General features: G+C 38.4%; 2 protein-coding genes and 1 long non-coding RNA gene across 5 annotated transcripts in view; all 3 read right to left on the bottom strand.

The window, feature by feature from the left end:
- The window catches only part of LOC139944604 (D(1) dopamine receptor-like), a 43,572-nt gene extending 38,922 nt beyond the window's left edge, over nt 1–4,650 (bottom strand). For both annotated transcript variants that reach the window (XR_011786986.1, XM_071941660.1), the window contains exons 1-3: nt 4,526–4,650; nt 2,479–2,647; nt 188–385 (exon numbers count right to left, since the gene is read on the bottom strand). Coding sequence is in view for 1 of the 2 variants with exons in the window: in XM_071941660.1 (XP_071797761.1) it covers nt 188–383 (196 nt within the window). In the remaining variant the exon portion in view is untranslated. The remainder of the gene's footprint in view (nt 1–187; nt 386–2,478; nt 2,648–4,525) is intronic.
- A 2,561-nt stretch (nt 4,651–7,211) lies between these two features.
- LOC139944635 (uncharacterized) lies at nt 7,212–10,755 on the bottom strand. The gene is made up of 4 exons (XR_011787001.1): nt 10,678–10,755; nt 10,037–10,090; nt 9,857–9,919; nt 7,212–7,287 (listed from the first exon to the last, which is right to left on the bottom strand). It is a non-coding gene; the product is annotated as an uncharacterized lncRNA (long non-coding RNA).
- A 7,603-nt stretch (nt 10,756–18,358) lies between these two features.
- LOC139944235 (uncharacterized) lies at nt 18,359–25,841 on the bottom strand. Of its 2 annotated transcripts, XM_071941210.1 has the most exons (7): nt 25,680–25,841; nt 22,580–22,731; nt 21,208–21,241; nt 20,773–21,033; nt 20,036–20,239; nt 19,428–19,574; nt 18,359–18,942 (listed from the first exon to the last, which is right to left on the bottom strand). In XM_071941210.1, exons 2-7 carry the CDS (start codon nt 22,691–22,693, stop codon nt 18,866–18,868), a joined length of 837 nt encoding a protein of 278 aa, XP_071797311.1. In that variant the 5' UTR covers nt 22,694–22,731; nt 25,680–25,841; the 3' UTR covers nt 18,359–18,865. The 2 variants fall into 2 exon arrangements, with proteins under 2 accessions (XP_071797311.1, XP_071797310.1); XM_071941209.1 differs by lacking the exon at nt 25,680–25,841 and having other exon boundaries at nt 22,580–22,977.
- Between the last annotated feature and the right edge of the window lie 402 nt (nt 25,842–26,243).

Here is a 26,243-nt window from a genome sequence, read left to right on the forward strand (position 1 = left end):
ACACTCTTTGACAAGTGAATTATTCACCGTGTTTTTAGACGACTGTTGATTTAGCACCAATGTGTGTTACTAATTTAACACCGGTGTAAATATTGATTTAAGACCGTTAAGATCAAGTGTTGGTTTAACACTGTCAATTTAACACCCAAAGTGTCATATTTCGTTAAGTTACCAAGATCATTTTTACCTGCACAACCTAAATCTGTAATAGCCAGATTAACGATGAACACATTTGACACGTGGTTGCGCAGTTCCCACGATTGCGTCACTGCTACGATGACCATGATATTCCCAATGACGGCCATAACCATGATGGGCAGAAGGGTGCACGTTAGGACGACCTCTACGGCTAAAAAACGGGTCTCCTCCACGCTGGCATTCATGACTTTATAGAAATAATAAGAAAATGGAGGCGCTTAAAACAAAATAGAAGGAACTTATAGAATTTATAAGTCGATAACGATCAAAGCAGGGAGGAACAATTATTTTCCTCCATGATCAGAGCATACTGATTGAAACATCTAGTTAAAACCAACGGTTCAAATTTTTTAGAACCACCCTAACTCAGAGATTATCATTATGGTTTTACCAAACCTTCGTATTTCCACCATGCAAAGTTTCAATTCTAAAGCCTACTTATGGAATTTGTAAATAGTTTGTTTTAAGGAATTGACACATTTGGTAATTACTTAAAATATTTATAAGCATAAAACGTACTCGGCGTGAGCGGCGGAGATCGGTTGATCGTATAACACATTTTGGAGAAACAACTCCCTCTGAAATAACGTACAGTTGCGTTGAGAAAGAGATAACTTTGTATAATTTTAATATTTGTATACGAGAAAGACTTCAGACCCGAAGTCTTTCCCATCAAGGCATCTGATGGAGCACACACATTTGTGCAAAAGGGTCATTTTCTTTACATCACTTTCTTGCAACTAACTTCGATTAAATTTGACACAGGGAACCATTAACATCCAGCATTTTTGCTTGGGAAATATTTGGAGTCAAAGAAATTGTGCACTGAATGGTAATATTATTGAGTAGCAAAATAAATGAAGATTATTTAGTAAAAAAAAGATAATTTTGCATTGGGCCTAGCATTTTGCTCTGCTATAAGGGAAGTCGTTCACTTCGACATATCTATTTTTAATGTTGCAATACGCTAAGTGAAAATACTGGTTTTTGACATTATTACCCCTTATTTCATTTGCTCATCACATATGAAACTTCAGATGATTAGATCGGTCAATGATCTTCTACTTGGCGCGCTTTGCTCGGAGCTTCGTCCCTTTTCCGTAATGGAGCCTTCAACCATGGAGGTCTACCTCCATGCTTCAACTATGTCTTCTTAAAATTGGTCAGCTATAGAGTTTCGTAGAATGATGGATGTAAGAGCTTTTGCCTCAAGATATTATCAACTTTCCCGGCCGGATTACCGGCTTGAATGCCGAGAGGTAGTGTAAGAAGAAATTGGAAAATAAGATTTTGTTTTTGACGAGAAACGGGTCGTGTATATATAGCTATAAAGGGGAGAAATTATATGACATGTTTGCGTCGAGTGTATCTGGAAGGGATTTTTTTTATTGAAAAGAAAGTAAAAAGGTTTTTGCTTCGTTCGTGAAATCGCTACTTTGTCAAAACGTAAGCCCTTTTTTAAGGGGGGGGGAGGGAGAGAACCTGCTTGAGGCCTCCCACACTTACTTGTTTTTGTTTACCGTAAACAACAATTAGGTCGTCTAATACTATAGGATCAAAAACTAATACTTTCAACCCAGTGTGCAATAATGAAAGTTTTAAAGCATGCTCGGCCAATACTTCTTCGCAATGCAAAGGAACATGCTTTGTTTGTTTGGGGTTCCTGCATTGAAAGGTTTGCAAAGTTTTCCTTTTTTTTATGGGATTTTGATTTAAACAGTTTTAAATTATTTATACTATTTTCAATAAATATTTGCCAGATCAAACATCTTTTTAATCACACCCCAACTCAAGACCCACGCCAGCTTTCAATTTCCGATTCAAGATCAGCCGCAACGCGTGACGTTTCGACAAGTAAGAAATTGAATTTAAAAATGCAAATGAAGTTTTCAGCAAAAAGCCAATTCCTAAAGTTGTTTGTATTGTTTCCAAATGGTTTATTAATAACATCTGCTTGACGCAGGAAAATATCTATTCCATAAATAAAGTTCATTCAAAGGAAAATAATATCCATAAATAAAGTTCATTCAAAGGAAAATAGTATTTATTCCATAAAGTTCATTTCATAGTGGCTTTATATCCACGGTTGGCGATCATGGGTAAAAGATTCTAATTAATGGTTTATTGTACATTTTCTCAAGATAGAAAAAAATAAGAAACCAAAAGGGTAACTGACTTGGTGAGAATAAAATACATTCAGCATTATTACCCGAAAAGTTAAATATCAAAGTTTCCACCGGGTTCCCCTTCCTGCTATCTTTCTACACTCGACATTCTTACCTGACAACAGATGTGAGTCCACTAAAACGGTCTGGACAGCGATGCTGCAAAATCGCAGGTCTGCAAATTGCCCCAAAGTTGAGTCGACTAGTTGTTGAAAAGGCAAAAGCTTTCTCTGTAATTCATCTCAAGATTGAAGAGTGCCAACTCGGACAAAACACTTTTATACCTGCAGCAAATAATGACGTGCCAGGATGGATTAATAATTTACATTGTGTCTCAAATGTCATCACGTAGCCTCGTTTTTTTTTAGCTCTAAAAAACAAAAATAACAAAAAAAATTGTGGTTTTTTTTCTTGTCAACGGGTGATAACTAGTTTTGCACCCGCGGGAATAGTAGAGAGATCCAATCAAACATCCAAGACCCGATCAGAAAAATAATCCAAATCCAATTTTGGGATGCAAACATATCATAACATGTTATCTGAAGCAGACACTCTTTCCATGATTTGTTTTTTCTTAAAGTCACCTGGAAGTGGTATTTTGTCAAAATAAAGCTTTTGTCAATAAAATGTGTGTTTTGATGAGTGGAATATAAATAAACAATTAACTAAGGTTTAAAAAATTAGCTTCCATGTTATTTACAAATTTGAAAATAAGCCCGACCGAGAGGGCGCTGTTCGTGACGTCAATCGAGGAGCGATGAATCGCATGCAGTGCCAACATAAGATAGTGACGCTTGGCGCAAGCTAAAAACATGCCCTAAAAGTTAAAGCAGTAGCTGATTGTTTTCACGTTAGGCAAATACTCCTGTAGGTTCATTACGTCTTTCAGGTACTTTCGACTTCCCCACTAGCTGGGAAAAAAATGCTGGGATGGCGTCATGGTTTAGGAAAAAACTTTTTTCTTCATGTCAAAATGTGTAGTGTATTCCGGATTGACAGCGCTGGAAAAGACGTCGGACCCGGACCACTTTGCAAACTGACCCCATCTTTTGTTGTTTTGCTGCAACCAGAAGTAATACACCTGGTCGACCCATGCCGGAAAAATGCAAGAAAAACCTTTTTCGAAACGTACAAACTCACGAATACGACGTGAATGTACTTGCACGGGCGTACGGGTGTTTGATGTTCGATCGTAGCAAAGTCTGCCTCGATTGACGTCACAAAAGGGGTAGGTGGAGTCACCCCCACACAACTTTATTTATTTAAACATATACAAAAATGTTTATATAGTTCAGAAACATATACATGTACTCTAATGTTTGAAAAAATGAAGTAAGATAATATTATACATAAAAACTAACCTGTGAAAATTTCAATGTAATAGGTGATAGTGTTTTTGCGATGTTGTCGATAGGAAATGTCCACTCGGGAAACATTATTCTGATTAAGGAATACATAATCTGAGAATCTGATACCTTTTTCCAGCCACAGAACTTCGAAGTGAAGTTTCTCAAAATGCATATAGCATCCAAAGCTGCTGTACTTCTCTTTCCAAGTGACTTTGTATTGCCATATAGGTTCAGAGTACTTACCAATAATATGTGTAAAATAAATTAAAATCTTTCTGGGGATTTGTATCCTTCTTGATAAACATCGCGGTAGTTTTTTTAGATGCACTTTGGCGCAATTTGCAGCATGCACAATTCAAGAAACAGGGCAGGCGTTCACTGTTCTACGACATTCGTTGCTTTCAACTTGTTTTCGTCTCCAGTGGCATTTACGGCTTGATGTCCTATATCCGTCAGTAAGGGACGTGACAGAGCACTGAGTGGTTTACAATCAAAAGAAAAATCAAGACGACCGTCACTTTTCAATCACTTTGACAATCGATGCTTTGCAGGGAAGCAATTTTTTTATGCTAAGCAAGACATATTTTGTGAGATACATGTTGCCGCATTGCGCAATGGTAACTGTATGGAATTCTGGCTGGTAACTTATACTTCCTCAGCAAGATTTTGTGTGCTAAGCAAAATGTGTGCTTACAGGCTTTACAGGATGTGACCCAGACCATGGAGGAATAATATGTGGATGAAGGTATCTCCATCAAGGAATGATCTTTCCCTATAAATTTCTCAGTGTTAGCCTGTGATAACAAGTCTTACCTTTCATTGTAGTTTTATCCAAAATAATGTAGCTCCATTTTGTTATATATATTTATACAAACAAAGTTGCTTTTAGCTGCTCCAGATGGACAACTTGTAAGGGTGGCCCTGTCCTATACCAAAGAGAGATTTACACAGAGATTACCTCCACTTGGTGTATCCACTTTGGGAAGACCTACCACACTGAAAACATCACTTAGTCAATTGTCTAAAAAAAACTAGTCATTTACATGGTTTAATTTGACTAATCTTTAATAGGTCACTCAATCAAAAGATTAGTCAATACACACTGAAATGACAAATTATAGTTTGTCTTTGAAAATGGTTTAAAATGACTAATTGATCTGGAGATTGGTAATACACGAAATTAAATTAGTCATCCAAGAAAATTAATTAGTCATGCAGCACAACTATTTAGTCTTTCAATTAGTCTGACAATACCAATAATTAGTCTTTTACACACTTCTGTTATAATTAGTCACTGTAAATTTATTGCAAATCCAACACAACTCCAACTGAAGCAACTTTGTTAACCATCAGTTCCTTTGAGAACAATCTGCTGAATAACTACTGAATCTCAAAAATTGTTTAACATTATTAAACAAACTTCAATAGATTTTTTTTCCCAACTTGCAAAGTTAAAAAGTTGTTTTAACAACCCATAAGTCCCACCTACAGTACACACCGTGATTAAAGCGGTATTTAAGGTCAAATTCAGTGATGTACCAATTTTTCAATCGACAGTGAAACAATTATGAAAGTAAACAAGTTATTACAAGTCTCTAATTTTACGTGAAAACCTGTAATTTTGTATGCCCTTTCAGTGCAAAATTTTGAACACAACTTCATTCGCTGCCAACAATAACTTTAAGAGGTATATTCCATAGAGGAATTTCATTGTTAAAAATTTTAATTTAACACAGTTTAGACACAATATTATGGAAATTTAGTATACAGAACTGGAATTATATTGGAATTACATGCACATTGCACAGGTTTTGGGGGTGCTAACAGATTTTGCACTGAAAGCGTATCAAATAAAGTTAAAACTTACACAGTTTAATAATGTAAGATTGGCCATGATGATTTTGTCTTTCTTTCACAAGTGGACTTTGACTACTGAAAAATAATTGTACTGTTTTATATATGGTTAAAGATTTGCACAAAACTTACATGGTATAAAGATGGTCATGGTAGAAAACTTCTCTTGAAACAGTTTTGCTTGAAATGGCATAGTTTTTAGGAAATGCGTAAAACAATAGTATTTATAGTAGGGTCATATCTTTGGATTCCGTGACCATTTTTTTGCTACCTTTTTTTCTTGATGGATTTGACTTCAGGAACCATCTAAAAGAAAAATAAGCCCCTATGAACCTCTGAAATGTGACAGGAACTTTTTTTATATTGCGCAATATTCAAAATGGCCGCCGACGCGACCATGAAAAACATAACTTGTAATAGCTCTGGCACCATATGAGCTAGACAGACAAAATATATGTCCTTTTCAACTATATCTGGCATGCCAAATACACTGGAATTGTAAGGTTTGGGGACCATCTTGACCTCTAAATCCAAGATGGCCGACATCTCCAACTTGAAAAATATACTAGCTATATGGAACCAGATAGCGAAAAAGAGGTGTATATTCCCACTATTTCTGCCATTACAAAATCCACTGGAATGGTAATTGTAGAGTTAGGGATCATCGTGGTCACAAAATCCAAGATGGCCGCCTCCGCCATCTTGAAAACTAGAAATGTGACAGCTCTGGCACCAGATAAACTAACAGAGAACAATCAGTGTTTCATTTTTAACATATGAAAAATCAATTATGGTTTTTGTTTTGTTTATAGGGATAATATTTAATAAGATTATCTAAAAATATCATTGGCCATCCTGAGTGATGAAAACCTATTTATGCCTCTATTATATTATTTGATAGTTAAAGTCTATGTCTGTCTAGGTCATCTGGTGCCAGAGCTAATATGGAAGTTATGTTTCAAGATGGCGAAGGAGGCCATCTTGGATTTAGAGGTCAAGATGGTCCCCAAACTTTACAATTTCCATTCCAGTGTATTAAGCATGTCAGAAATAGTGGAAAATTACATCTCTTTTGTCCGTCTAGGTCATATGGTGCCAGAGCTATTACAATTTATGTTTTTCAAGATGGCGTCGGCGGCCATTTTGAATATTGCGCAATAAAAAAAGTTCCTATCACATTTCAGAGGTTCATAGGAGCTTATTTTCTTTTTAAATGGTTCCTGAAGTCAAATCCATCGAGAAAAAAAGGTAGCAAATAAATGGTCACGGAATCCAAATATATGACCCTGCAGGATAAATTCTGATGTTTGAAAAAAAGTTTAAAACACATAAGTCTTATTGAGCTTAAACTTTCACATGTTTGTTATTTTATGTGCATGTTGGGTCATATCAAGTTTGTTTTTACATTTTCTTTGAAAGTGACCTTTTGAAAGTGACCTTTTCTAAGTTAAACGTGCCAGTAGGCTTAAAACTGACTTATGAATACCAGTCTAGTCGTCAATCTTAAGAACACCATATTGATAAAAAGCAATTGTCTTCACTAGTTCTGGGATGTACTGCAGGTGAAATACAAAAAACGAGGAAATGTAGCACGCGACTGCTGTTGTTACATCATCAACAACAGAAACTACCTCGCCTTCTGCAACTCCTTTAAACTCTGTAGACACATGTGCCGATTGTTCATCCATTTTGATGTACACAGGATGTGTGGTGTCTTCATCCTTTAATAAATAAAAGTAAAAAGTAAAGTTACTCAATATTGCTGTAAGCAACCAGATGTCTTATTCATACTTCAAGTACTAAATGGACAAAACTTAATTTATGCTACAATACAGCACATCAGTGCTTTGGGAAGCAATTTTGCAACTTTTTTTCTACAATTTGAGACCACTGCATGACATCACATAACACTATTAGTTATTATACAAGCATGAGAGGAATACAGAAAAACACGACAGTGCTTCTGCGTCCCATGCAAGGTTGTAGCTAGGGCAAATTGGATGCCGGCTAATTTTGTCGAGAGCATAGTCGAGAGGGTGGGTGTACATGTAGGGGCAGCGTAGCGCCTCACAACCCGGTGGGATCAACAGGGGCAGCGTCTTTGGAAGCTGAAGATTTTTAGGTTTTGTTTAAGCTTTGATGGGTTCCCCAGGCTCTCTCTTGCCTATTTGTGCCTTGACATAGCCATTGTCAAAGGAAAAAACAGGGAGCCATAGAAAATAAATACTTATTAAGTTTTAAAGTAAAATGTTAGGGTAAAATAAATAAAATTAATATTCTGTTTACGATTTAAATCCCATCTCAAAATAGGGTAGGTAGACTACTAGGCAGAATTTTTGAGTGTTGAATTTATCAATTGAAAAGCTTGCAGTTGCATATATTCATCAGAATGCAATGCAGAGTGGAGAGACAAGTTCAGAAACACAGGATGACGGGACACATGTCCGATCACTGCCGCAAAATCTAGACTATTCCATTTCAAAATGGAGCACATTAGTAAAATAGAAAAGCCATGTTTCACTGAGTTGTATTCATTGACAATTTCTCAACGAAGTGCATTCAATAAACTCAAAAATTGATTCTTGTCTTTTCATTTTTTTTCCAACAAGTATTAATAGACAGGAAAATCATCTAAATAAAATTCTAAATAAAAATGTAATGCAACTTCGACGACTCCACCAACATGGTCCGCCCATCAGAATAAATTTATTTTCAACCGCATGTTTTGAACATGTTCTGATCTCCGTTTGCAACAAAATCTTCGTGAATCAACGATCGGTCAACAACACACATTGAGAAATAATTCAATGAACTGTGGCCCGCAACGCCCTCTGTTGGCAGAAGTTGTCCATGTTACTAGAACTCCTCCAAGGCTGTGCATTGTGCATAGTCTGCAGGCGTGATGCACAACGTTCGCCAATTCTTTACTCCGTTCGTAAGCGTGTGTTGTGAAGAAGGCTAGCCAAGAAGATCATGAATATGGATTTATTAACAGCTATCAATGGCCAATCACAGCGTGCGGAATCATGGTTAAGATGGACTTCGGACTGTGTGTGTTATGTGCTGTGCATGCTGCATGAACCAGTGGGCGACCGTGTGAGTATTACCATGTGGTTTTGTGCATCATGGATACTACACGCACGCCGGAGATTGTGCGTGCTTTTTTTAGTACTCCATGAACTCGCAGCATTCAAGCGGCTTATTTTTAAGCAGCAGTCACGGAGAACATCGCGGTTTTGGAGAGAAAATTGTTTTGATTGTTTTTACAGAAATAAAATACACACCTAATTAGGAGTTTTACAGGATTGTTTTCTTTATTTTTTACTTATTTCAATGGCATTTAAAACAGTTTCACATAAATTTATGCCGGTCGGAGTTTGATTTTTTTTGTTGGATCCCGGTCGGCAAAAGCTGGGGCCGGTGATAGCCGACCGGCTCCGACCGTGGTAGCTACAACCTTGGTCCCATGTCAACATGGGATGCAGATTTTTTTTGGGGTGCTATTCCACTAGTTCATGGGTGATCACCCCCCCCCCCTTTTAAAGGAATAAACCATAAATAGGCAAGTTTTCCACAAAATTGTGCAAATTTGGATCAGAATTAAATGCTCTAATCAAAAGTCCTTAAAATAAGTAAAAAAATAACTATGATCTTTGACACAATACCTTGACCTTTGACCAAGATTTAAAAAAAAAATCATTCCAGAAATTTCATGAAAAAAACTCTGCTTGATAGAGCAGATTACCACGTACAAAAACCATTAAAATTTATTTGGGGTCATAAAATGAAGGTTCTGTGGTGGTTTTGCCAGAAAGGAGGTGGGGTGCATGCAAGTAGTATTCAGTTGACATACATTACCGCTTACACTAGAATTTTAAAAAAACACTCGATCCGTATTTTGTGTACAAAACATATGGACACGCGTCTAGGAATCAGACGTCTGGTTCCCAGACGCGTGTCCATATGTTTTTGTACGCAAAGCACGGATCAAAGACAGATTTTTGATTCCAAAATTCATTGAACAACGATTGAACCATCATTAAAGCGTGAGAGATATAAACCTATGAGGTTACGAGAGACGATAGCCAGACGAAACCGAAATAGTTCTAGGAGTAGTAGCTACTCTAGTACACTAGTAGTTGCTAAATCTCCCTTGTGCAACTTACATAGTATTAATGATTGGGTACGAAACGTCCTGCTTCGGGTATTCATGCAGAAATTTAATTTTGCCATCAATAAATATAAAATGTGAAAAACTGTTGACTGTGTCTGTGTAGGCAGTGAACTTACTTTGTCGAGTCCATGGTGAAAGTTGTATGGGATGTATGTAGGCCTGTGTACATGCACGTCAACCTGAAATACAAAACAAAGGTTTCTTAGTTAAAATCCTTAAAAAGTGTTTGGGTACTTTTTGTTCGACCCAAAACGCAATGTCCACAGATTTAAATTTAAAATAAAAATTAAACTTACACAGTTTTAAGATAATGGTGGTAGAAAGCTTCCCTTAAAATACTTGCTGTGGTGCTGTAGTTTTTGAGAAATGAGGAAAACAATGTCACAAAAATAACTTCGCCTCAGGATACAAACATTTTAGCATGTACAACGTTATGTACCAGTACATAGCAGTACTGGTATTTACTACTTAATACGCGACTCTCCTGAAAACATCGCTTTGCCCTTTGTGATTTTCACCTTTTTTCCAAAAACTTGGCGACTATAAATCATGCTAATAAAATTGTTCTTTGGTTTAGTTTGTTTGTGACTTACAGCTAATTTCTGAATTGCTCATAACTTGCCGTCACTGCACTGGTGACTGGCTCAACAGAAACCGGTTGCTCGTGTATGGTGGTGTATTTACTTAGAAGTAGTGTAGCAATAGCAGTTTTATACTACATACAGCAGTACAACATACATGTACTCCGCAGTTTAAGTTCATGAAACTTTTTTTAGTTGAGATTGAAATTTGAAAAGGGGAACTAAAAATGTTGCTTATGTAAGTTAACGTTTGTTCATTTCCGTTCATTCTCAGCCAGGCAAGTCCTCTATGCGTTACTTATTAACATGTTATTATATTTCTGAATAATTACAACAGAATACAATAAATTAATTACCTTATTTAGTTCACATTCCACCACCCACCAACAGCACACGTTGACACGGACTAATAACCTGACGTTCTTGTGCTGCTCTCTGCAGACGAGAGGGAAAGTTACGAATCGCGCGGGCGATATTTGCGCTACAGTGAAAATGACACGCTATTTTTCGATAATGGTTTTTGAACAGTGTAATAAACTGCGCTGAATTGCAATGCTGCGCGACCATCGCGCACTAAACAATATCGGCGCGAAACCGGCCTGACCGGGGGTGCGATTTGTGTTCTGGCTGTTCTGTTAGTTGTACTCACCGTGCTGATTACTGACAGCACTGTTTACAGACTACCTCCAAGGTTACAAGCGGCGCCCATGTTTTCCAAAAGTTGAAACAGGAGTTTATTCTTGTATTAAATTTATTAATTAAGAAATGCCCTTTGATGAAGAATACACAATTGTATTTAATTCACAACCTCTTGATAGGGAGGAAGGGTCGGTGGCACTCGACCGAACGTTGTACGAGTAAGTTCTGGCAGGCTTTTGTATCCAGTGCCCGCCTTCGGAGCCAATTCAATTAGTATTTTTCTCACACATTAGTCGACAAATTTGTCATTGCTATGTCAGACTGGTCATTTCATATTTTGGAGAGAAACAAGTTAGTCAATCAGTACTCTGTATCAACTTATCTACGGACAAAATTAGAAATAACAAATTCGTATTAGTCTTTAAAAAATATTGATTAGTAATTTCATTAGCTCAATTAGTAAAAATGTTTCCTATTAGTTAGTTCGGATTTAAAAATTAGTCATGAATGGAAAGACTAATTTTTATTGCGTAGTTGACTAATTTTTTCTCCAAATTGACTACTAGATGTTTTCAGTGCATGCATTGGTACACATGAACAATGGGGTACACTAATTGGAGTTAGCTTCAGGGAGTTGTTGACCAATAATTTTCCTGTGGCTTTTGATGGGTATAATGGACGTTGCAACCGGCAGAGGTCCGTCTATTCAGATCTACATGCGAGTGGAACTTGCATTGTTCGAGTTTTAAGAAGTCACTGACATGTCCATTGTTAATGACGTCAGGTATGGGTCACATAGGTGCCTAATACCATGGAGGTAGCCTCCATGATAATACACACAACGGTAAAAGCATGTACTTTAAATAGGTCGCCTTTAAATCGATTTTCTTGATAATCTGAACAATTTCTTAAGTTTCTTTCAACTTGGGTAGACCATGGAGGATTCGAAGGAAGAGAAGGAGCTCGAACGACCCTGACAATGAATACCCTGACAATGCCCCTGTCAGACCAGTGGAAAAAGATAGGACCTCCAGCTGGACGGCCGATTAACGAGCAGGAATAGATCTCTTTGATACAGAAGGTGCGCCGTTGCGGCCTTCGTGTAAAGTTGAATCATTGGAGACAAGAATTGTGAATATACACGTTGTCATTTACCGTTTGTTGTGTTTCACGGAAACATCATGGCATATTATTTTTACATTTTTTTGTGTCTTTCCTGTCACTAGCGGTCGTTCAAAATTTGGATATTAATAGCACACGAGGGTGTTTGGTCTCCAATTGGGTTTTTCGATGGGCGAAAGTGTACACAATTTTGTTTTTTTCTGTATTATATCCATACAACATACGGCACCATAGTTGAGTGAAGAACCAAGTGCACACGCGCAAACTCACATACGCCAGGGCCCAATTTCATCGGTAAGCATATTTGCGTGCTTACTGTAGCAGAAAAAGTTGCTGAAGCCTTAGCGTATTAAACAGGTTAGCAGAAAAATTGGGCAGCCATATTGCGTGTTACCGTGGATTTACATTGTGGCGTCATTTATTTTCATGCGGTAAGCACCGGAAAGTTAGCATGCCTTTTCGTGTGCTTACGGTTAGCAGTGCTATGAAATAAAAATTGCACAGTTAAGCACAAAATCGGCTGCTAAGCAGCACTATGAAATTGGGCCCTGGTCGCCCATTGTCCGTATAAGGTATGTGGGTGATTACGAGGTGTCGTTAAACGACCGCGGTACCACGGGTTCGACTTTTGAAGTCCTCATTCGAGCTCCTTCTCTTCCTTCCTCCAGGGTCTAACAAAGTAGATTGACCGATCGCGCCCAACAGCAACACCCCCAAAGCAAAGCAACACCCCCTCCATTACCAAACCCCGCCCCTCCTTCTATAACCGTCCGAAAGGAGGCCCTCTGTTGACAACATTTGATTACTTCGCAGGTCCCCTGCTTCATACACAACGTATGTATGCAGTTTGCGTCTGGGAACAGATTTATGTGCCTTTTCTATAGAGGTGTTCTTAGAGGTTGGTGGAACGATTAATCCAACATTTTCAATCGTAAAAATTGTGCCTTTATTTTAAGTAATCGTGAAAATTAAATGAACCAAAATTATTTGTATAAGTTTTACCTGATTCTCTGTGATAATATTTTTGTATGACGATTAAGTATCGTAGTGAAATATCGGACTGAAAATATCGTTAGCACAAATGCTATAGCTGTTGACGTATTGTATTTTACGAACCAAACCCGACCCTAAAATAACCATGTCTAATTAATTTTTAGCCTCACAAATATTACATATGCTAGATTTCCTGTGGTTGGTGATCTCCACTATCAGTGGGCCGGTATTGATGTTATAGTTAACCCTTTGTTGCCATATGTTTCACTGTATTGACTTGAATTTTGAAATGCTTGATGATGGGGCAGAGACTGAGAGTAGGCAAAAACGTCATCGCATTATTGTTTTCTTTTTCTTTTTATTAATAATGATAATAAATAAAAACGAAGAATTTTCATAGCGCTCTACTACTGCTACTGAAAACCGCTTTATATGAGACTAGCTTAAAAAACTACGTAGACATAAGAAAAACGGACGAACTAGGAATCTGTAGAGTGTAGTGTAGTGTAGGTAGGATGGGTTGGGACTTGGGGAACAGAAATGTCTTCAGCAGGAGGATTTTGAAAACAGGCAACGAGATTGCCTCTCGCAGACCGGCGGGAAGCTCATTCCATACAGGATGGGCATCCATGACGAACGAGCTATCCCCAGCTTTCTCGTCTATTTCTAGGCACAGAAAGCCGGGTCTGATCTGATGACCATGAAAAGCTCCTGAAAACCCGGGAAATTACTGTGCAAACAGATAAATGTGAAGTACAAAAAAGAAATGCTCCTGCATTTGACTTTAGATTAGAGGCATTTGAAGGACATGTCAAGTGCCATTTGGAGACAAAACAACCATCATCATAAATTGAAGTTTGCATTTAACTTGTTTTATTTCATTGCAGGTAATTATTGACCTCCATCCTCTGTCTCGAGGTGACATCAACCGTTTGATTCAAAATGGTAGGTACTTTTTATTTCTAATAACAGAAGTCTTGTGATGAAAGTAAAAGAGTTGGTCAAGGTTGTTTACCTCAAAAACAACTTCATTAGCCTTTATAGAGATATGGCACACTGTTGGAATGCACTGTTTGGTTATGTTGTACATGGTGTATACATACAAATTTACCCAAACCTAATGTGTCGTAGCATTGTGACCGCCAAATCTCAAAAAGGCTTACAGGAGTCACAAAATATGTGCCATCTTGTTCATGGAGCACATTCGTTGATTTTGATCGTCCACCTTCTATGTGAAGTTAAAGTTCAAAGTTGCAGGCAGCAACCTGTGCTCAAAATAAACAAATCTACCCCTTGAAAAACTCTTTGCCTTGGCTAGTAGCAGCTTGCTTGTTTTTCTGAAGCCCAGACTCGATCAAACAGGAATGGTTTAATAAAATATGCGTCATTCTCATCCCCACCACACCACACCACCTGACTCGTTACCTAACTGAAATAGGGAGAGGTGGAACACACAAAAATGCTTTCTAATACGTTCTCAGTAATTTGTTTCTTCTTTTTTCCCCTCGCTGTTCAGCCAAGAGAAATCCATGAGATTAAGGACTTGCTCCTGACTGCCAGAAGAAAGGATGCTAAATGTGAGTACCAAGTATAGAGCCCTGTGGGACACTAAATGTACCAATTTCTGGCCTTTAATTAACACAGAGGCCAAGGCCTGGTCTTGGCCACATTGACCCTTACAACGTTTCCTATTGACTAAAAGATTGTTCAAAGGAAGTGCCCTTTGAAAAATGAAAATGGCCTTGCCCTTATAAAGGTGAAATTTCAAACCTATAGACGATGTGACCTCTGACATCAATCGAAAACCATAACATGATTCGCGCGCATACCGCCAGGTAAAACCTTTGTGTTTTGGCAGCCAGCTAGAAAGTGTATGCAATCTTACCATGGCTGCGCGTCTTTTTGCCCGGTGGAACATGATGTATCCAGTGTTGTGTCAAAAGAGGGCGGTTTGAATGTAAACCTAGGTCACATCGTCTTTAGTTTGCCATCGATGGCCATCGCCTTCTTTGCCTCCATGAAGTATCCTGGCTGTGCTTACTGGTGCTTATGCTGTCCATCAAATCTGCACCCATTGTTCGTCCTGCTGTATATTCTTCTGTATATTTGGTGTTGAATTGTCACTGTTATGAGGCCTACTGTGGTTGTTTTTGTAAGTTGTTTTGTGATTTAAATTGTTCAATTATCTGGGGGTTTTATGCAGACAGTAATAAAGTCTAATCTAATTCATTCAAATCTAATACACATCATATCCAACTGTTCTTCAATAAGAACAGACCCACATACCATCAACTCCAAACATTGATTGTAAAATGTTCTGTTGATTTCCAGCCGTCAAGATCAAGAAGAACAAGGACTGTGTAAAGTTCAAGGTCCGATGCAGTCGCTTCCTTTACACCCTGGTCATCAAGGACACGGAGAAGGCTGAGAAACTTAAGCAGTCACTCCCACCAGGTAAGAATGGACTGAATTCATGAACTACGAGTCAATGTCATGATTTTATTTGTAAAGTCTTTCATGCCAATAACTTTTAAGGTTAAAAATGTACAGTATATAGACCCTTTGCACTGATAGCCGTCACTGAGGTAAAATAATGGAGCCTGTTTGCGCTGCGCACAGGTCTCGGCAAATAACGCTCCACACTAATGCTAAAAAAAAACTCAGTACCCGGAATTCAGTAACATACGTGCGTGTACGTTTTATGTCTTGTTGCATTACACGACTACTGTCATCTGGCGCGTTGATGATTGCATGATCGCTAAAGAAGTGGATATTTTTTCTGACAGCCCGGGTAATTTGAGAAAAAGTGGTGTCATTAGTGCGGAGTGCCTCCTTAAACCTCAGTGAGGGCGCTGTTTGGACTCTATTGTGATGGTGATGACTTCAGGGGAATTAGGTCCAGGCGCATTGTTACACTGCTGTTATTGTACATTGTTTAATCATTAGTTTATATTGCTATATTTTTACTGTAATGGCCAGATGCTGAAGAGCTGGCCCGAGGGTGTAAGTGATGGTAATCTCTCCACACATTCATTGGTTTCAGATTTTTACTGTTGTATTTTGTAGCTAATTGTTTGTTGGCCGAGTTTATAACCACTTGTTTCAAGTACTTGTAAGTTTAGTCTTCTGTTTACTGTAGTTTCAGCTTCTGTTTTCATCTGTGAAGCGCCTTGAGGCTCTAACATTTTTATTGTTGTCATTGTCTCAGGCCGAATTTGTCTCAGGCCGAATTTGTCTCAGGCCGAATCAGGCAAGCACTATTTCACTGTATAATATTAAATGGATGACAACAGGATTTAAATAAAACAAATTCTAAATCATTCAAAAAAAATTCTCTGTCTTTCCATTTTAGGTCTCCAAGTTAAAGAAATCAAGTGAGGCAACAGTCAAGAAAGATGGGAGTGATGAATTTGTTCACCTTTGACCTCAACTGATTTGCATATGACCCCTGACCTGAAGGCAAGTGTCTCCATAATGTGGCACCCAAAATCAATATGACGGACTTCGTTGTCAAATATCACTTCTGTCAACGTTTAACAGTTGTTTTCAGATGTATATAGAAAATAAATTTCAAGGGATATCTTGAGAGAGCAAAAAAATTGAAACTTGGAGTTAATTGTCATTTATTGGTTTATTTCATTATCTCCCTTTGACTTTCAAATTATAATGTGAAAACCAGTACCAAGCCTCCCGAAAAATACTTGAGTTGAGGAAATAGCACCCCCCCCCTCCATAAATCAAAACATCAAGATGAACATACGCAAGATCTCTGACAAGACATAGCTTCACGCTTATTTTGACTAATTCATAAACACAGTTTCATGTAAACATTTGGGTTGGTTGTGGGGTGGGGGGGGGGGGTGAAACAGAGAACCAGAATCATCCACACTAACGAAAGACTCGTATGAAGCTGAAACTCATTTGTTTTTGTTTGATAAACCCTTTAAAACATTGACATTTTATTTACAACCAAAACAAAGAAATGAGCAAGCATTCTCTTTCTTACAATTTTTTAATATTTTTTATTAAAGATTTTACAGCTGATAAAAATATTTTTAGGGGCATTATCGTCATGATCAAAGCAGGCCGATGGCATGGCATTATTGCCCTTTGTAAAACCATGGTATGGCTTCGTCAGTTTTGTAGAAAACGTGCACTTTCTTTAATTACAGGGCTTGTGTTATTGTAACAGGTGGCTAGAGGCCATTCCCAAGCCCTAGTTTAGAAAACACTTGGCCTAATTTCATAGGGCTGCTTAAGCTCAAAATATTGCTGAACAATTTTCTGCCAAGCAGAAATGAGCAGAATACCAGTTACCAGTCACAAACTGTGCTTGTGACATGGTAGTTTGGCTGGTAACCTTATCCTGGTTGGCAATATTTGTTTGTGCTTAGCTACTTGTTGTGTTAAAGCCATTGGACCCTTTCGGTAAACAGTATTGTCCAAGGCCCACACTTCGTGTATCACAACTTATATATAAAATAACAATCCTGTGGAAATTTAGGCTCAATCGGACATCGGAGTCGGGAGCAAATAACAGGAAAACCCACTCCTGTTTTCGCGTGTTTCGCCGTGTCTTGACATGTGTTTATAACAAATCCGTAATTCTCGTTAACGAGAATTTATATTGTTTTACCGTTTTCTCAAAAAGTAAAGCATTTCATGGACTAATATTTCAAGAGAAGTCTTTCACCATTACCTTCTGTAAACCCTGTAAATTATTTGTAAATCTGTGAACTTTTTTTTTTTTTCTGTACCGAAAGGGTCCAATGGCTTTAAAGCAGCTCTATGAACTTGAGCCCTGGTTGCAAACGGTGCCTTGCTAACATTTTTCTTAGCTCAACAACAAACTGCACACTATATTTTATCCTCTGAAAACATCCCGTGGTATTGCACCCATCTTGTCGTGTTCTGTTAAAGGAACGGTCGAGTTGGTCTTTGAAAAGCGTTTGTAACCGTTTTTTATAAAATGCATATGGGTAGAAAGATGTTGTAAAAGTAGAATACAGTGATCCACACAACCATGCCTTGAAATTGCGTGGTTTTCCTTTTACCTCGTCGACTAACACGGTCGGCCATTTATGGGGGTCAAAATTTTGACTCCCATAAATGGCCGACCATGTTAGTTCGCACGGTAGAAGGAAAACCACGCAAATTCGAGGCAAACTTGTGTGGATCATTGTATTCTACTTTTATAACATCTTTCCAACCATATGCATTTTATAAAAAACGGTTACAAACGCTTTTGTTTTGACCAACTCGTCCGATCCAAGGCAACGTGTTCCTTTAATATTCCATATTTTCTATACTAGAATTGGATACAAATAGTCATAGGGGGCTTGAACTACCATTCAAGCCTAGATTTGGTTCCAGTGACTTTAATGGAAGAGTAAATGAGATGGATGCACAAAAGCCAGTTGGTGAACACCAATCCAATCCCGTAGGGTGTATAAACACCAAAACATCAACAAAAACATATGTTGTCTGTTTGGAACTTTGCTTCAAAATGGGGCTTTTAGAGAAGTGTTCGGTCTAATTTGAAGATTTAGTTTTGGGGTTTGTACACTTTATATAGACGGGCATCCAGCTGCCACAATTTTGGTCCTGTTCCCTGTACCCCATAACAGTAATGAAACCTGATAGTAATTGTTCAAAAGGAAACCAGACTATTGCTCCTTCCAGCCTCAATCTGAATACATTGATTTGAATGGGAGAAAATCAAGATAGCCGCACCATGTTTAAGGTCCATTTGATTGGCACTAGGAAGTCAGAAGTTTAGTGAAGACAAGCTCAGATGTCCTCTGGGCTGAGAAGGGTTGCCGATATCGGGAACTTTTTCTGAAGAGTTGGTGATGGAGTGTACCTCTCTGTCAGCAAAAGAACAAAACCTATAAAGCAGTTACTATTTTAGCAGAAAATACTGCTTGAGAAATGTCTTTGCTAAGCAAAAGATGAGTGAGGTACCTTAGAGGAAGAGGTAACTTTGGCTGGTAAGCAATACTTTTCTGTGCCCAGCAAGTTTGTGTGCTTACAAGCTTATGAAAGTGGGCCTTTGACACATTTTCATGTAGCTACTTTAGCAGAAAATGTACTTGCAAATTTCCTGCTTTAGCAAAATATAGGCAGTGGAACAGTCGAATATTGTACACTTACAAGGTGTTTTGGCTTGGACAACCAAATGATATTATATTGTGCTTAGCTGCTTTTTGTGCTAAGGCTGTACCCTACTCTATGACGTTGAGTCCTGGGCTCATGCCTTAAACATTCAGTTAAAAAATTATTTGCTTGGAAAAATCCATTCGAAAACGGAGAAAAATGTGAAAAATTATTGTTCAACTGTGATTGATCTTACCAGGAGAGGGCGCTCTATCACTGGGTAACGGTGGTTGGTCTGAATGAAGGCTCTGTGGTCGTATGCTGCTCGGGCCGACAAGTTCTCTGTCCAGGCACATACGCATGCGTCGCGCATGCGCTTCGGACTCGGCCTTCATCTCAAAATCTAAAAAAGAAAGTGTATCATGATTGTTTATAATGATCTTCCCAGCAAGGGTACTCAGCAAACTCACACAAGGGGATAAAAACCCAAGCTATAGGACTTGGGCGCTATCAGAATAAGTGTTTTCCGATTTGTTTTGATTTTTTTTTTTTTTTTTTTTTGGGGGGGGGGGGGTCACAGAAAATCTCCTGCCACCCTAGCATGAACATCTGACGTCACACTCAGATGTGATTTACACAAGAGAGCTGACGTTGGGGCCTCGTATAATCACCTTTGATCTCGTTGAACTTGACATAGCGGAGGACAACAAAATTATGTTTACCGGAACAGGGTTACCAGCCAAATGTTACATGCACGTGACAATTTGTGACTGGATCTTACCTAGCTCATTTCTGCTATAAGCAGTTAAGCAAAATGTTCTTTGCGGCCGGACAAGGACAGGGGGGTCAGTCTAACCGGCTTACCTGCCTCGCCGCTTAGCCCAGCGTCAACCTTGAAGAAGAATATACCATCCCTGGACCAGTAGTTGGAGATCTTACTCAGCTCCCAACGCTTGCAACATTTCGGTGGGTTCATGGTCACTAGACTTAGGGCATGGCGGGTAACGTGGAGGGTCATCTGGAACTCGGGTGCTACAAAGCCTTTTAATGTTTTCACTACCCAGCTTTCTGAGGAAGAACACAATAAATCGCCAATCGTAACGTTAAAGTTTCCATCTGTAGATAGATGAGTTCGTTCATCACAAATGCCTGTCAATCAGACACTGTTTGCCCGCAACAAAAAGATTCCAAAATCAAAATTAACACCTGTACTTTCTTTGTTGACTTTTCGTAATGATCCTTCTAAAATAATGAACTGTTTGTCTACCGTATATGTACCAGGGATTACTTTTTTGATGATCTTCTCGTCAAGGGGACTCCGCAAACTCCCACAAGGGGATATAAACAACAAGCTGGCAACAGCCAATTGGTCCAAGAATTGCACATCCTGTGATTCAGTAACTAGACGACAATACGTATAACACTATAGTCATTGTGAAAGCAGCAGAATAGCTTGGTAGGATTCGAACCCTAAACATAGGCAAAGCCATAATAAATATGTTTAAGCAAAAATATGTTCGGCCACAAGATGAAACAATAAAACCTGTGACAACTTTCAAAGAATCACCACTGCACGATTGAAAAAAAGGAAAGAGTATAACCATTGTTGAAGTACGACTTGACCACCGTGTCCCACGAGCGTAGTTCCATCCCAATCCCACCATCATCACACGGCACTGGCTCCTGGAACACTACCGTGTCTGTGACGAGAATCACGGCCCAGTATGCCGAGTTTTCTCGCTTCCTCTTCGGCTTCTGTAGGGCTCCCCTCTCGGTGCCGACCAATGTCTCCTTGGTCAGTGTGAAGGAACTCTTGAGGATTTTCTCCTTTTCGTTTTTGTAGATTTTCACCTGAAACAGACCTGAGGTATCCAGATTTTGTAAAAATGGAAACCGGTTGTCGTATGAGTATATAGGATAGTAAGTCTTTGTTAAGGATGTCTTGGTTTGCACTTTCAGGAAAAGACTTATAGAATTGAAATTTTTTTGGGGGGGATTGGCTGTTTTGTAAACGAACTATAAACACGATAACTTACCACTTTGTTGATTTCCCTGGAATATAACCCATCTCTGTACCAGATAAACGCAAAACAGAAGTAATCATACGGATTATTATGGGCAAAAGGAAGTTGATCAAAGAGAGGGCGCTATCAATATCGGTCGTCGTTTTGGCTTTATACAATAATATGTACGTCGGATTTAACTGCGAATCTTCATAACCATGAATGATAATGTAAAATGATTGGAAGTCAATGAAAATGAAGGTGATTATGTACGTGGGCTCAACGGCAGATCAGATCTCTGGCATATTCACGAACCTCAAAATGTGACGTCAGATCTTCACTCCACCTCCTCTGAGGATCTGCCGTCATGTTTGAGGTTCATGAATTACGTCAGGGCAGAGAGCTGCCGTTGAGTCCACGTCCATAATCACCCTTTTTACTCACATTATTTCATAATTATTGTCCTCATGGTTTTGATTCGCGGTTAAATTTGACGTGTGTATACATTAGGACCAGTCTACCTACCTCATTTTGACCTCTATGTATTATAGGCGAGAGAGCCCGATTCAAGTGAGCAGTAGATGCAAGGTCTACAATACGGGAGTTTTTTTATGTAAAGTGCTGGATATACAAGTAAGCGCCCCACGAGCCTCCAAAGGTCGAAATAGTGATAGGCTTCATGGGTGATAAGCGAAAGTGCGTTACATCTGGTACACAAAGGGACTGATTATTTCTAATGTAAATAATGACCGAGAGATGATGATGAATAGATAGATCAGTTTTGTATGTGATTTGTGCAGTTTCTGAGGCTCCCTTTCTTTGGGAATTGATGGTTTTATGCAACTTTTCTGATTCTAAATGAAGCATTGTGTGCATTGTAATGCAGGCTGTGCATGTTTTGCCTTGGTAATAATTCATACTCATTTTACTTGACAAGAATCATAGAATAACTAACTATAGATTCATTATGTCACTACTATTCTGACTGTTATGTACGGGCCTACTGGATTTGCAACAAAAGAAAAACAGGCGTGATATTTTTCCGGCTTTCAGAATTTTCTCGAAATCCCTTTCAGCCTACAAATTGAAAGTGCAGCATCCACCAAAAGAAAAAAGAAACAGTTCATATTGTGTCAAAACCTGTATAATTAACTTGGTGATGTGCAGAGTCTGCAACCTCCAGAATTGTAACATCTGGGAGGTTCCTGGAACGGGGGGAGAACCCCGTTTTTAGACCTACACGAAAGTTATTCTCATACGACGTCAAAATCTCATGGATAACACAAATATTGAGAAGTTTCAATCCGAAACATTGCAAATTAGTTACACATCAGTATTCATTATAATTCTTCGCAAACATGGGAAGCGACTGTCAATGTGGGGAGTTCTGTTTCCTTTGATTTACCTTTCTAACTTTCCCGTTGTCAAGATTCATCTGGTCGAGGTAGCCTGTCCTAAGCCTCTTACATTCGTCATCCATAAGAGCCGGGTAGGAATCTGTACCACCAAAGGCTGCCATGCCAACGGCTCGCCCAATAATGAAGGAAAAAAATACCACTGAAAGGATGTCAGAAATTAATGATTTGATGTTCATGATTGTGATTAATAGAAACAACATTTCTCAGAGATTGGTCGTAGCAAAGATGAATGGTTAAAGGCAGTGGACACTATTGGTAATTACTCAAAATAATTATTAGCATAAAACCTTTCTTGGTGACAAGTAATGGGGAGAGGTTGGTGGTATAAAACATTGTGAGAAACAGCTCCCTCTGAAGTGCCATAGTTTGGGAGAAAGAAGTAATTTTCCACGAATTTGATTTCGAGACCTCAAGTTTAGAACTTGAGGTCTCGAAATCAACCATCTAAACGCACACAACTTCGTGTGACAAGGGTGTTTTCTTCTTTCATTATTATCTCGACACTTGTTATTTTATGCATATGTTGAGATACACAAACTAAGACGGCTAGTCTTTGACAATTACCAATAGTGTCCACTGCCTTTAAAAATGTTCTTGTATGTGGAATGGTTTTTTTGTGACTCCGTGTGGTAGCAGACTGGGAATAAAAATTGACATAAATATATTTTATTAATAAAAATCACAGTACTTCGAAGGGAAAATGTTCTCAAAATGCATTAAACTATATCGAAAGCTGCTGTTCTTCTTACCTTGCCATTATTTTTCAGAGTTATTACTAAACGTATACAGACCATTAAAAACACGGGACACCTGTGGTAATATTGTCAAAGACCAGTCTTCTCACCTGGTGTATCTCAACATTATGCCCAATAACAAAAACCTGTGAAAATTTTAACGCAGGTCGTCGAAGTTGCGAGATAATGGAAGAAAAGACACCCTTGTCACACAAAGTTGTGTGATTTCAGATGCTTGATTTCGAAATCAGTTCAAATATTATTTTACTGAGAAATTCCTTGTTTCTCAATAACTACGTTACTTCAGATGGAGCCGTTTCTCACAATGATTTATAACAGCTCTCCATTGCTCGTTACCAAGTAAGCTTTTATGCTAACAATTATTTTGAGTAATTACCAATAGTATCCAGTGCTTTTAATAAGTCAGTATGCTCCACTATAGGCCTGCCATTCTGAAACAATACTCTGCATAGCAACGTTAGATGACCCATAAGTCCACATGCCGTTCCTATTGACTCGAATGCAGACACATAATATTGGATTGGTAAATATGGAATGAATCATGCATCACCGCACACAAAATAATATTATGAATTATATGTATAGAATTCTCTCGGTGTTGGAAATAACATATGTTTTAAATTAAACATCTGTTTTAAAATAAGATGGTCTTATGCATATTTCGAAATTGACAGTTTTCAATCTGTTAGGTGGGTCCATTATAATGTGTGATGTACATAATGTGTGTTGTATTTCGTTGAAGCTGGCTTGTTCGTATTTATGGCTGGACAATTTAGTTTAAAAAAAAAAACACGACAGCCTGGTTACCTTTTCAATTAAAATATTGCCATGGCAATGGTTTTGTTCAATCTGGGAAAGTGTAGATTTGGTGTGCGATCAGTAATCTATAATATGATATTCTTATCCACTTTGATAACTATCTGCATGATATACGATCTATCTGATCTGGGCCCAATTTCATAAAGCCTGCAAGCACAAAAACCTGCTAAGCACGGGGAAATCTTGCTTAGCAACAACAGGTTACCAGCCAACATTCAATGAAGTTTACATTGTTGCGACTGGTGCCCTGCTTAGCAAAGGCATTTTGTAACTAGTGTTTTCTGGAGCTTTATGAAATTTGCCCCGATTTAATATAATATTCTGACCTACTGATCCGCTCTGATTATTATTTGATCCATCTGATCTGGATCTATCCTTATATATAAACATAAAGCGATCATAAATTAACCTACAAAAATACATTCTTGCGGGGTCCTAGTTCCGAGCCTGCTTCTGCCTTACACTAAAACTCAGGAACTTCATACAAAGGTCAAATTTATATGAAGTCAAATTGCTTTCACTGAGGCCTATGCGTGTATATGATATCGAGTTACTCTTAATGCAGAAGACCTAATGGAGTCTGGGATCAATAGCTCATAACACAAAATGATGAGTTCTAGATATGTGTAGTGTATCAATAGGGAAAACAGGCTTCTCTGTCATCAAAAATTCATAGAGTCTCCTATAACGAAGACATCCCAAATGCAGATCGAAACGTCAACTTCTTAAAAATATTAAACTCTGCACACGCGCCCCTTATACCTACCATAGGTGCGTCTTAGTTGCTTTTTAGTAAAAAGAATTTTGTTTAGTAATTTAAACAAATCATTTATTGTTTTCTTCATGCATTGAACCCACCCCTATTGCCCCCTTTTTCTAAAGACGCATAAACCTCTTCACCCGCGCACCCAAACTTGTGAATATATAGATTTCATTTAAAAAGGCAACTTAAAAATGCACTTGCCTGTTAGAAATACTTCCATGTCCCAGAAAAATATATTGTTCCCCAACTTCTGACTTCTTATTTCGGTTTGCCTGTTCTCAACATGGGTAAACGGAGGTCTTCTTTTTCTTTTGAAAAAACACCTGCTATACCTTTAAATATAGTTGACGTATTATTTCTATGTAATTAAATCTAGTGTTCATGACACATTACATAGCGTCAAAATTCACGCTCGACTGCGATGTACTGCAGCGCTCTCATCAAAGTCCATTTCTTCATCTTCTTCGGTTGCCAAGAAAAAAATATTAATTTCCGTAGCAATATGTGCCCAGCTGCGTTGAAACACACCGTCCGGGCTCCCTGTAGGTTTCTTGTCCTCGGAACATATTCTCCGTATTTTATCATCTTTCACGATTAACGGGATGTATTGCCGTGTCGCCACCCATCACTCCACGGGTAAAAACAGTCTTCATCCTCGGTGAATTTCTGGCTGTACACACTCTCAATCCATGGAGATCTAAGAAGGCAGACTCTCTCACTAAAAATATATAATTTTAAGGTTCTTCTTACCTTTTAATTAATGGGGTTGCTGCTTGACTTCGGCTGCATTATCCGTCATTATCCAACACAGATGTTATGTCCAAGGCTGTGGAGTTGATTTGTGTATTATTAAGTCATTGACTGAACAACAAGTAGGCCGTAATATCAAGGTCTATGGTACACTTGGCAATGCATTGGCGTGAGAGAGCATTATGAGAAGAAGTAAACTTGTACTAGTCGGTTGTAATGCCTGGTCCGTGGAATTGGTTCATCCGGCGTGTATCTTGAGCTGTAGTTATGCTCTAATAAAAATTTGAAGGTATCATTCACATTATATTATATACGCATATTATATACTTTAATAAGTCCTTGACATTGGTAGGAAATATTATGCCGAATTAACAGTGTAAACATTAATCCAGAATGTGAGAGATGCTCAAAGTACAGAGCCGACTTTTTTACATCTCTATAAAGTTAAAGAAGAGGCGTCTGCTCAATATTGACGCAAAAAGGACAGCGGCAGAACATAATCAGGTGTCAAGAAAAATGTTGATTTGTTCTACTTGTGTTAGTCGCCAGGGTTATACTGTCTGG

Source organism: Asterias amurensis, chromosome 11 (genome assembly GCF_032118995.1).
Source record: "Asterias amurensis chromosome 11, ASM3211899v1".
Classification (NCBI taxonomy): Eukaryota; Metazoa; Echinodermata; class Asteroidea; order Forcipulatida; family Asteriidae; genus Asterias; species Asterias amurensis.

What these genes read in the sequence shown, in the direction of transcription:
- LOC139944235 (XM_071941209.1), bottom strand. Translation starts at nt 22,792, where the DNA reads ATGTTGTTTCTATTAATCACAATCATGAACATCAAATCATTAATTTCT. An exon ending in CCAGGGAAATCAACAAAGTG is followed by an intron (nt 21,034 to 21,207) that starts GTAAGTTATCGT and finishes TGGATACCTCAG; the next exon opens with GTCTGTTTCAGGTGAAAATC. An exon ending in TGGGCTAAGCGGCGAGGCAG is followed by an intron (nt 19,575 to 20,035) that starts GTAAGCCGGTTA and finishes TTTCTTTTTTAG; the next exon opens with ATTTTGAGATGAAGGCCGAG.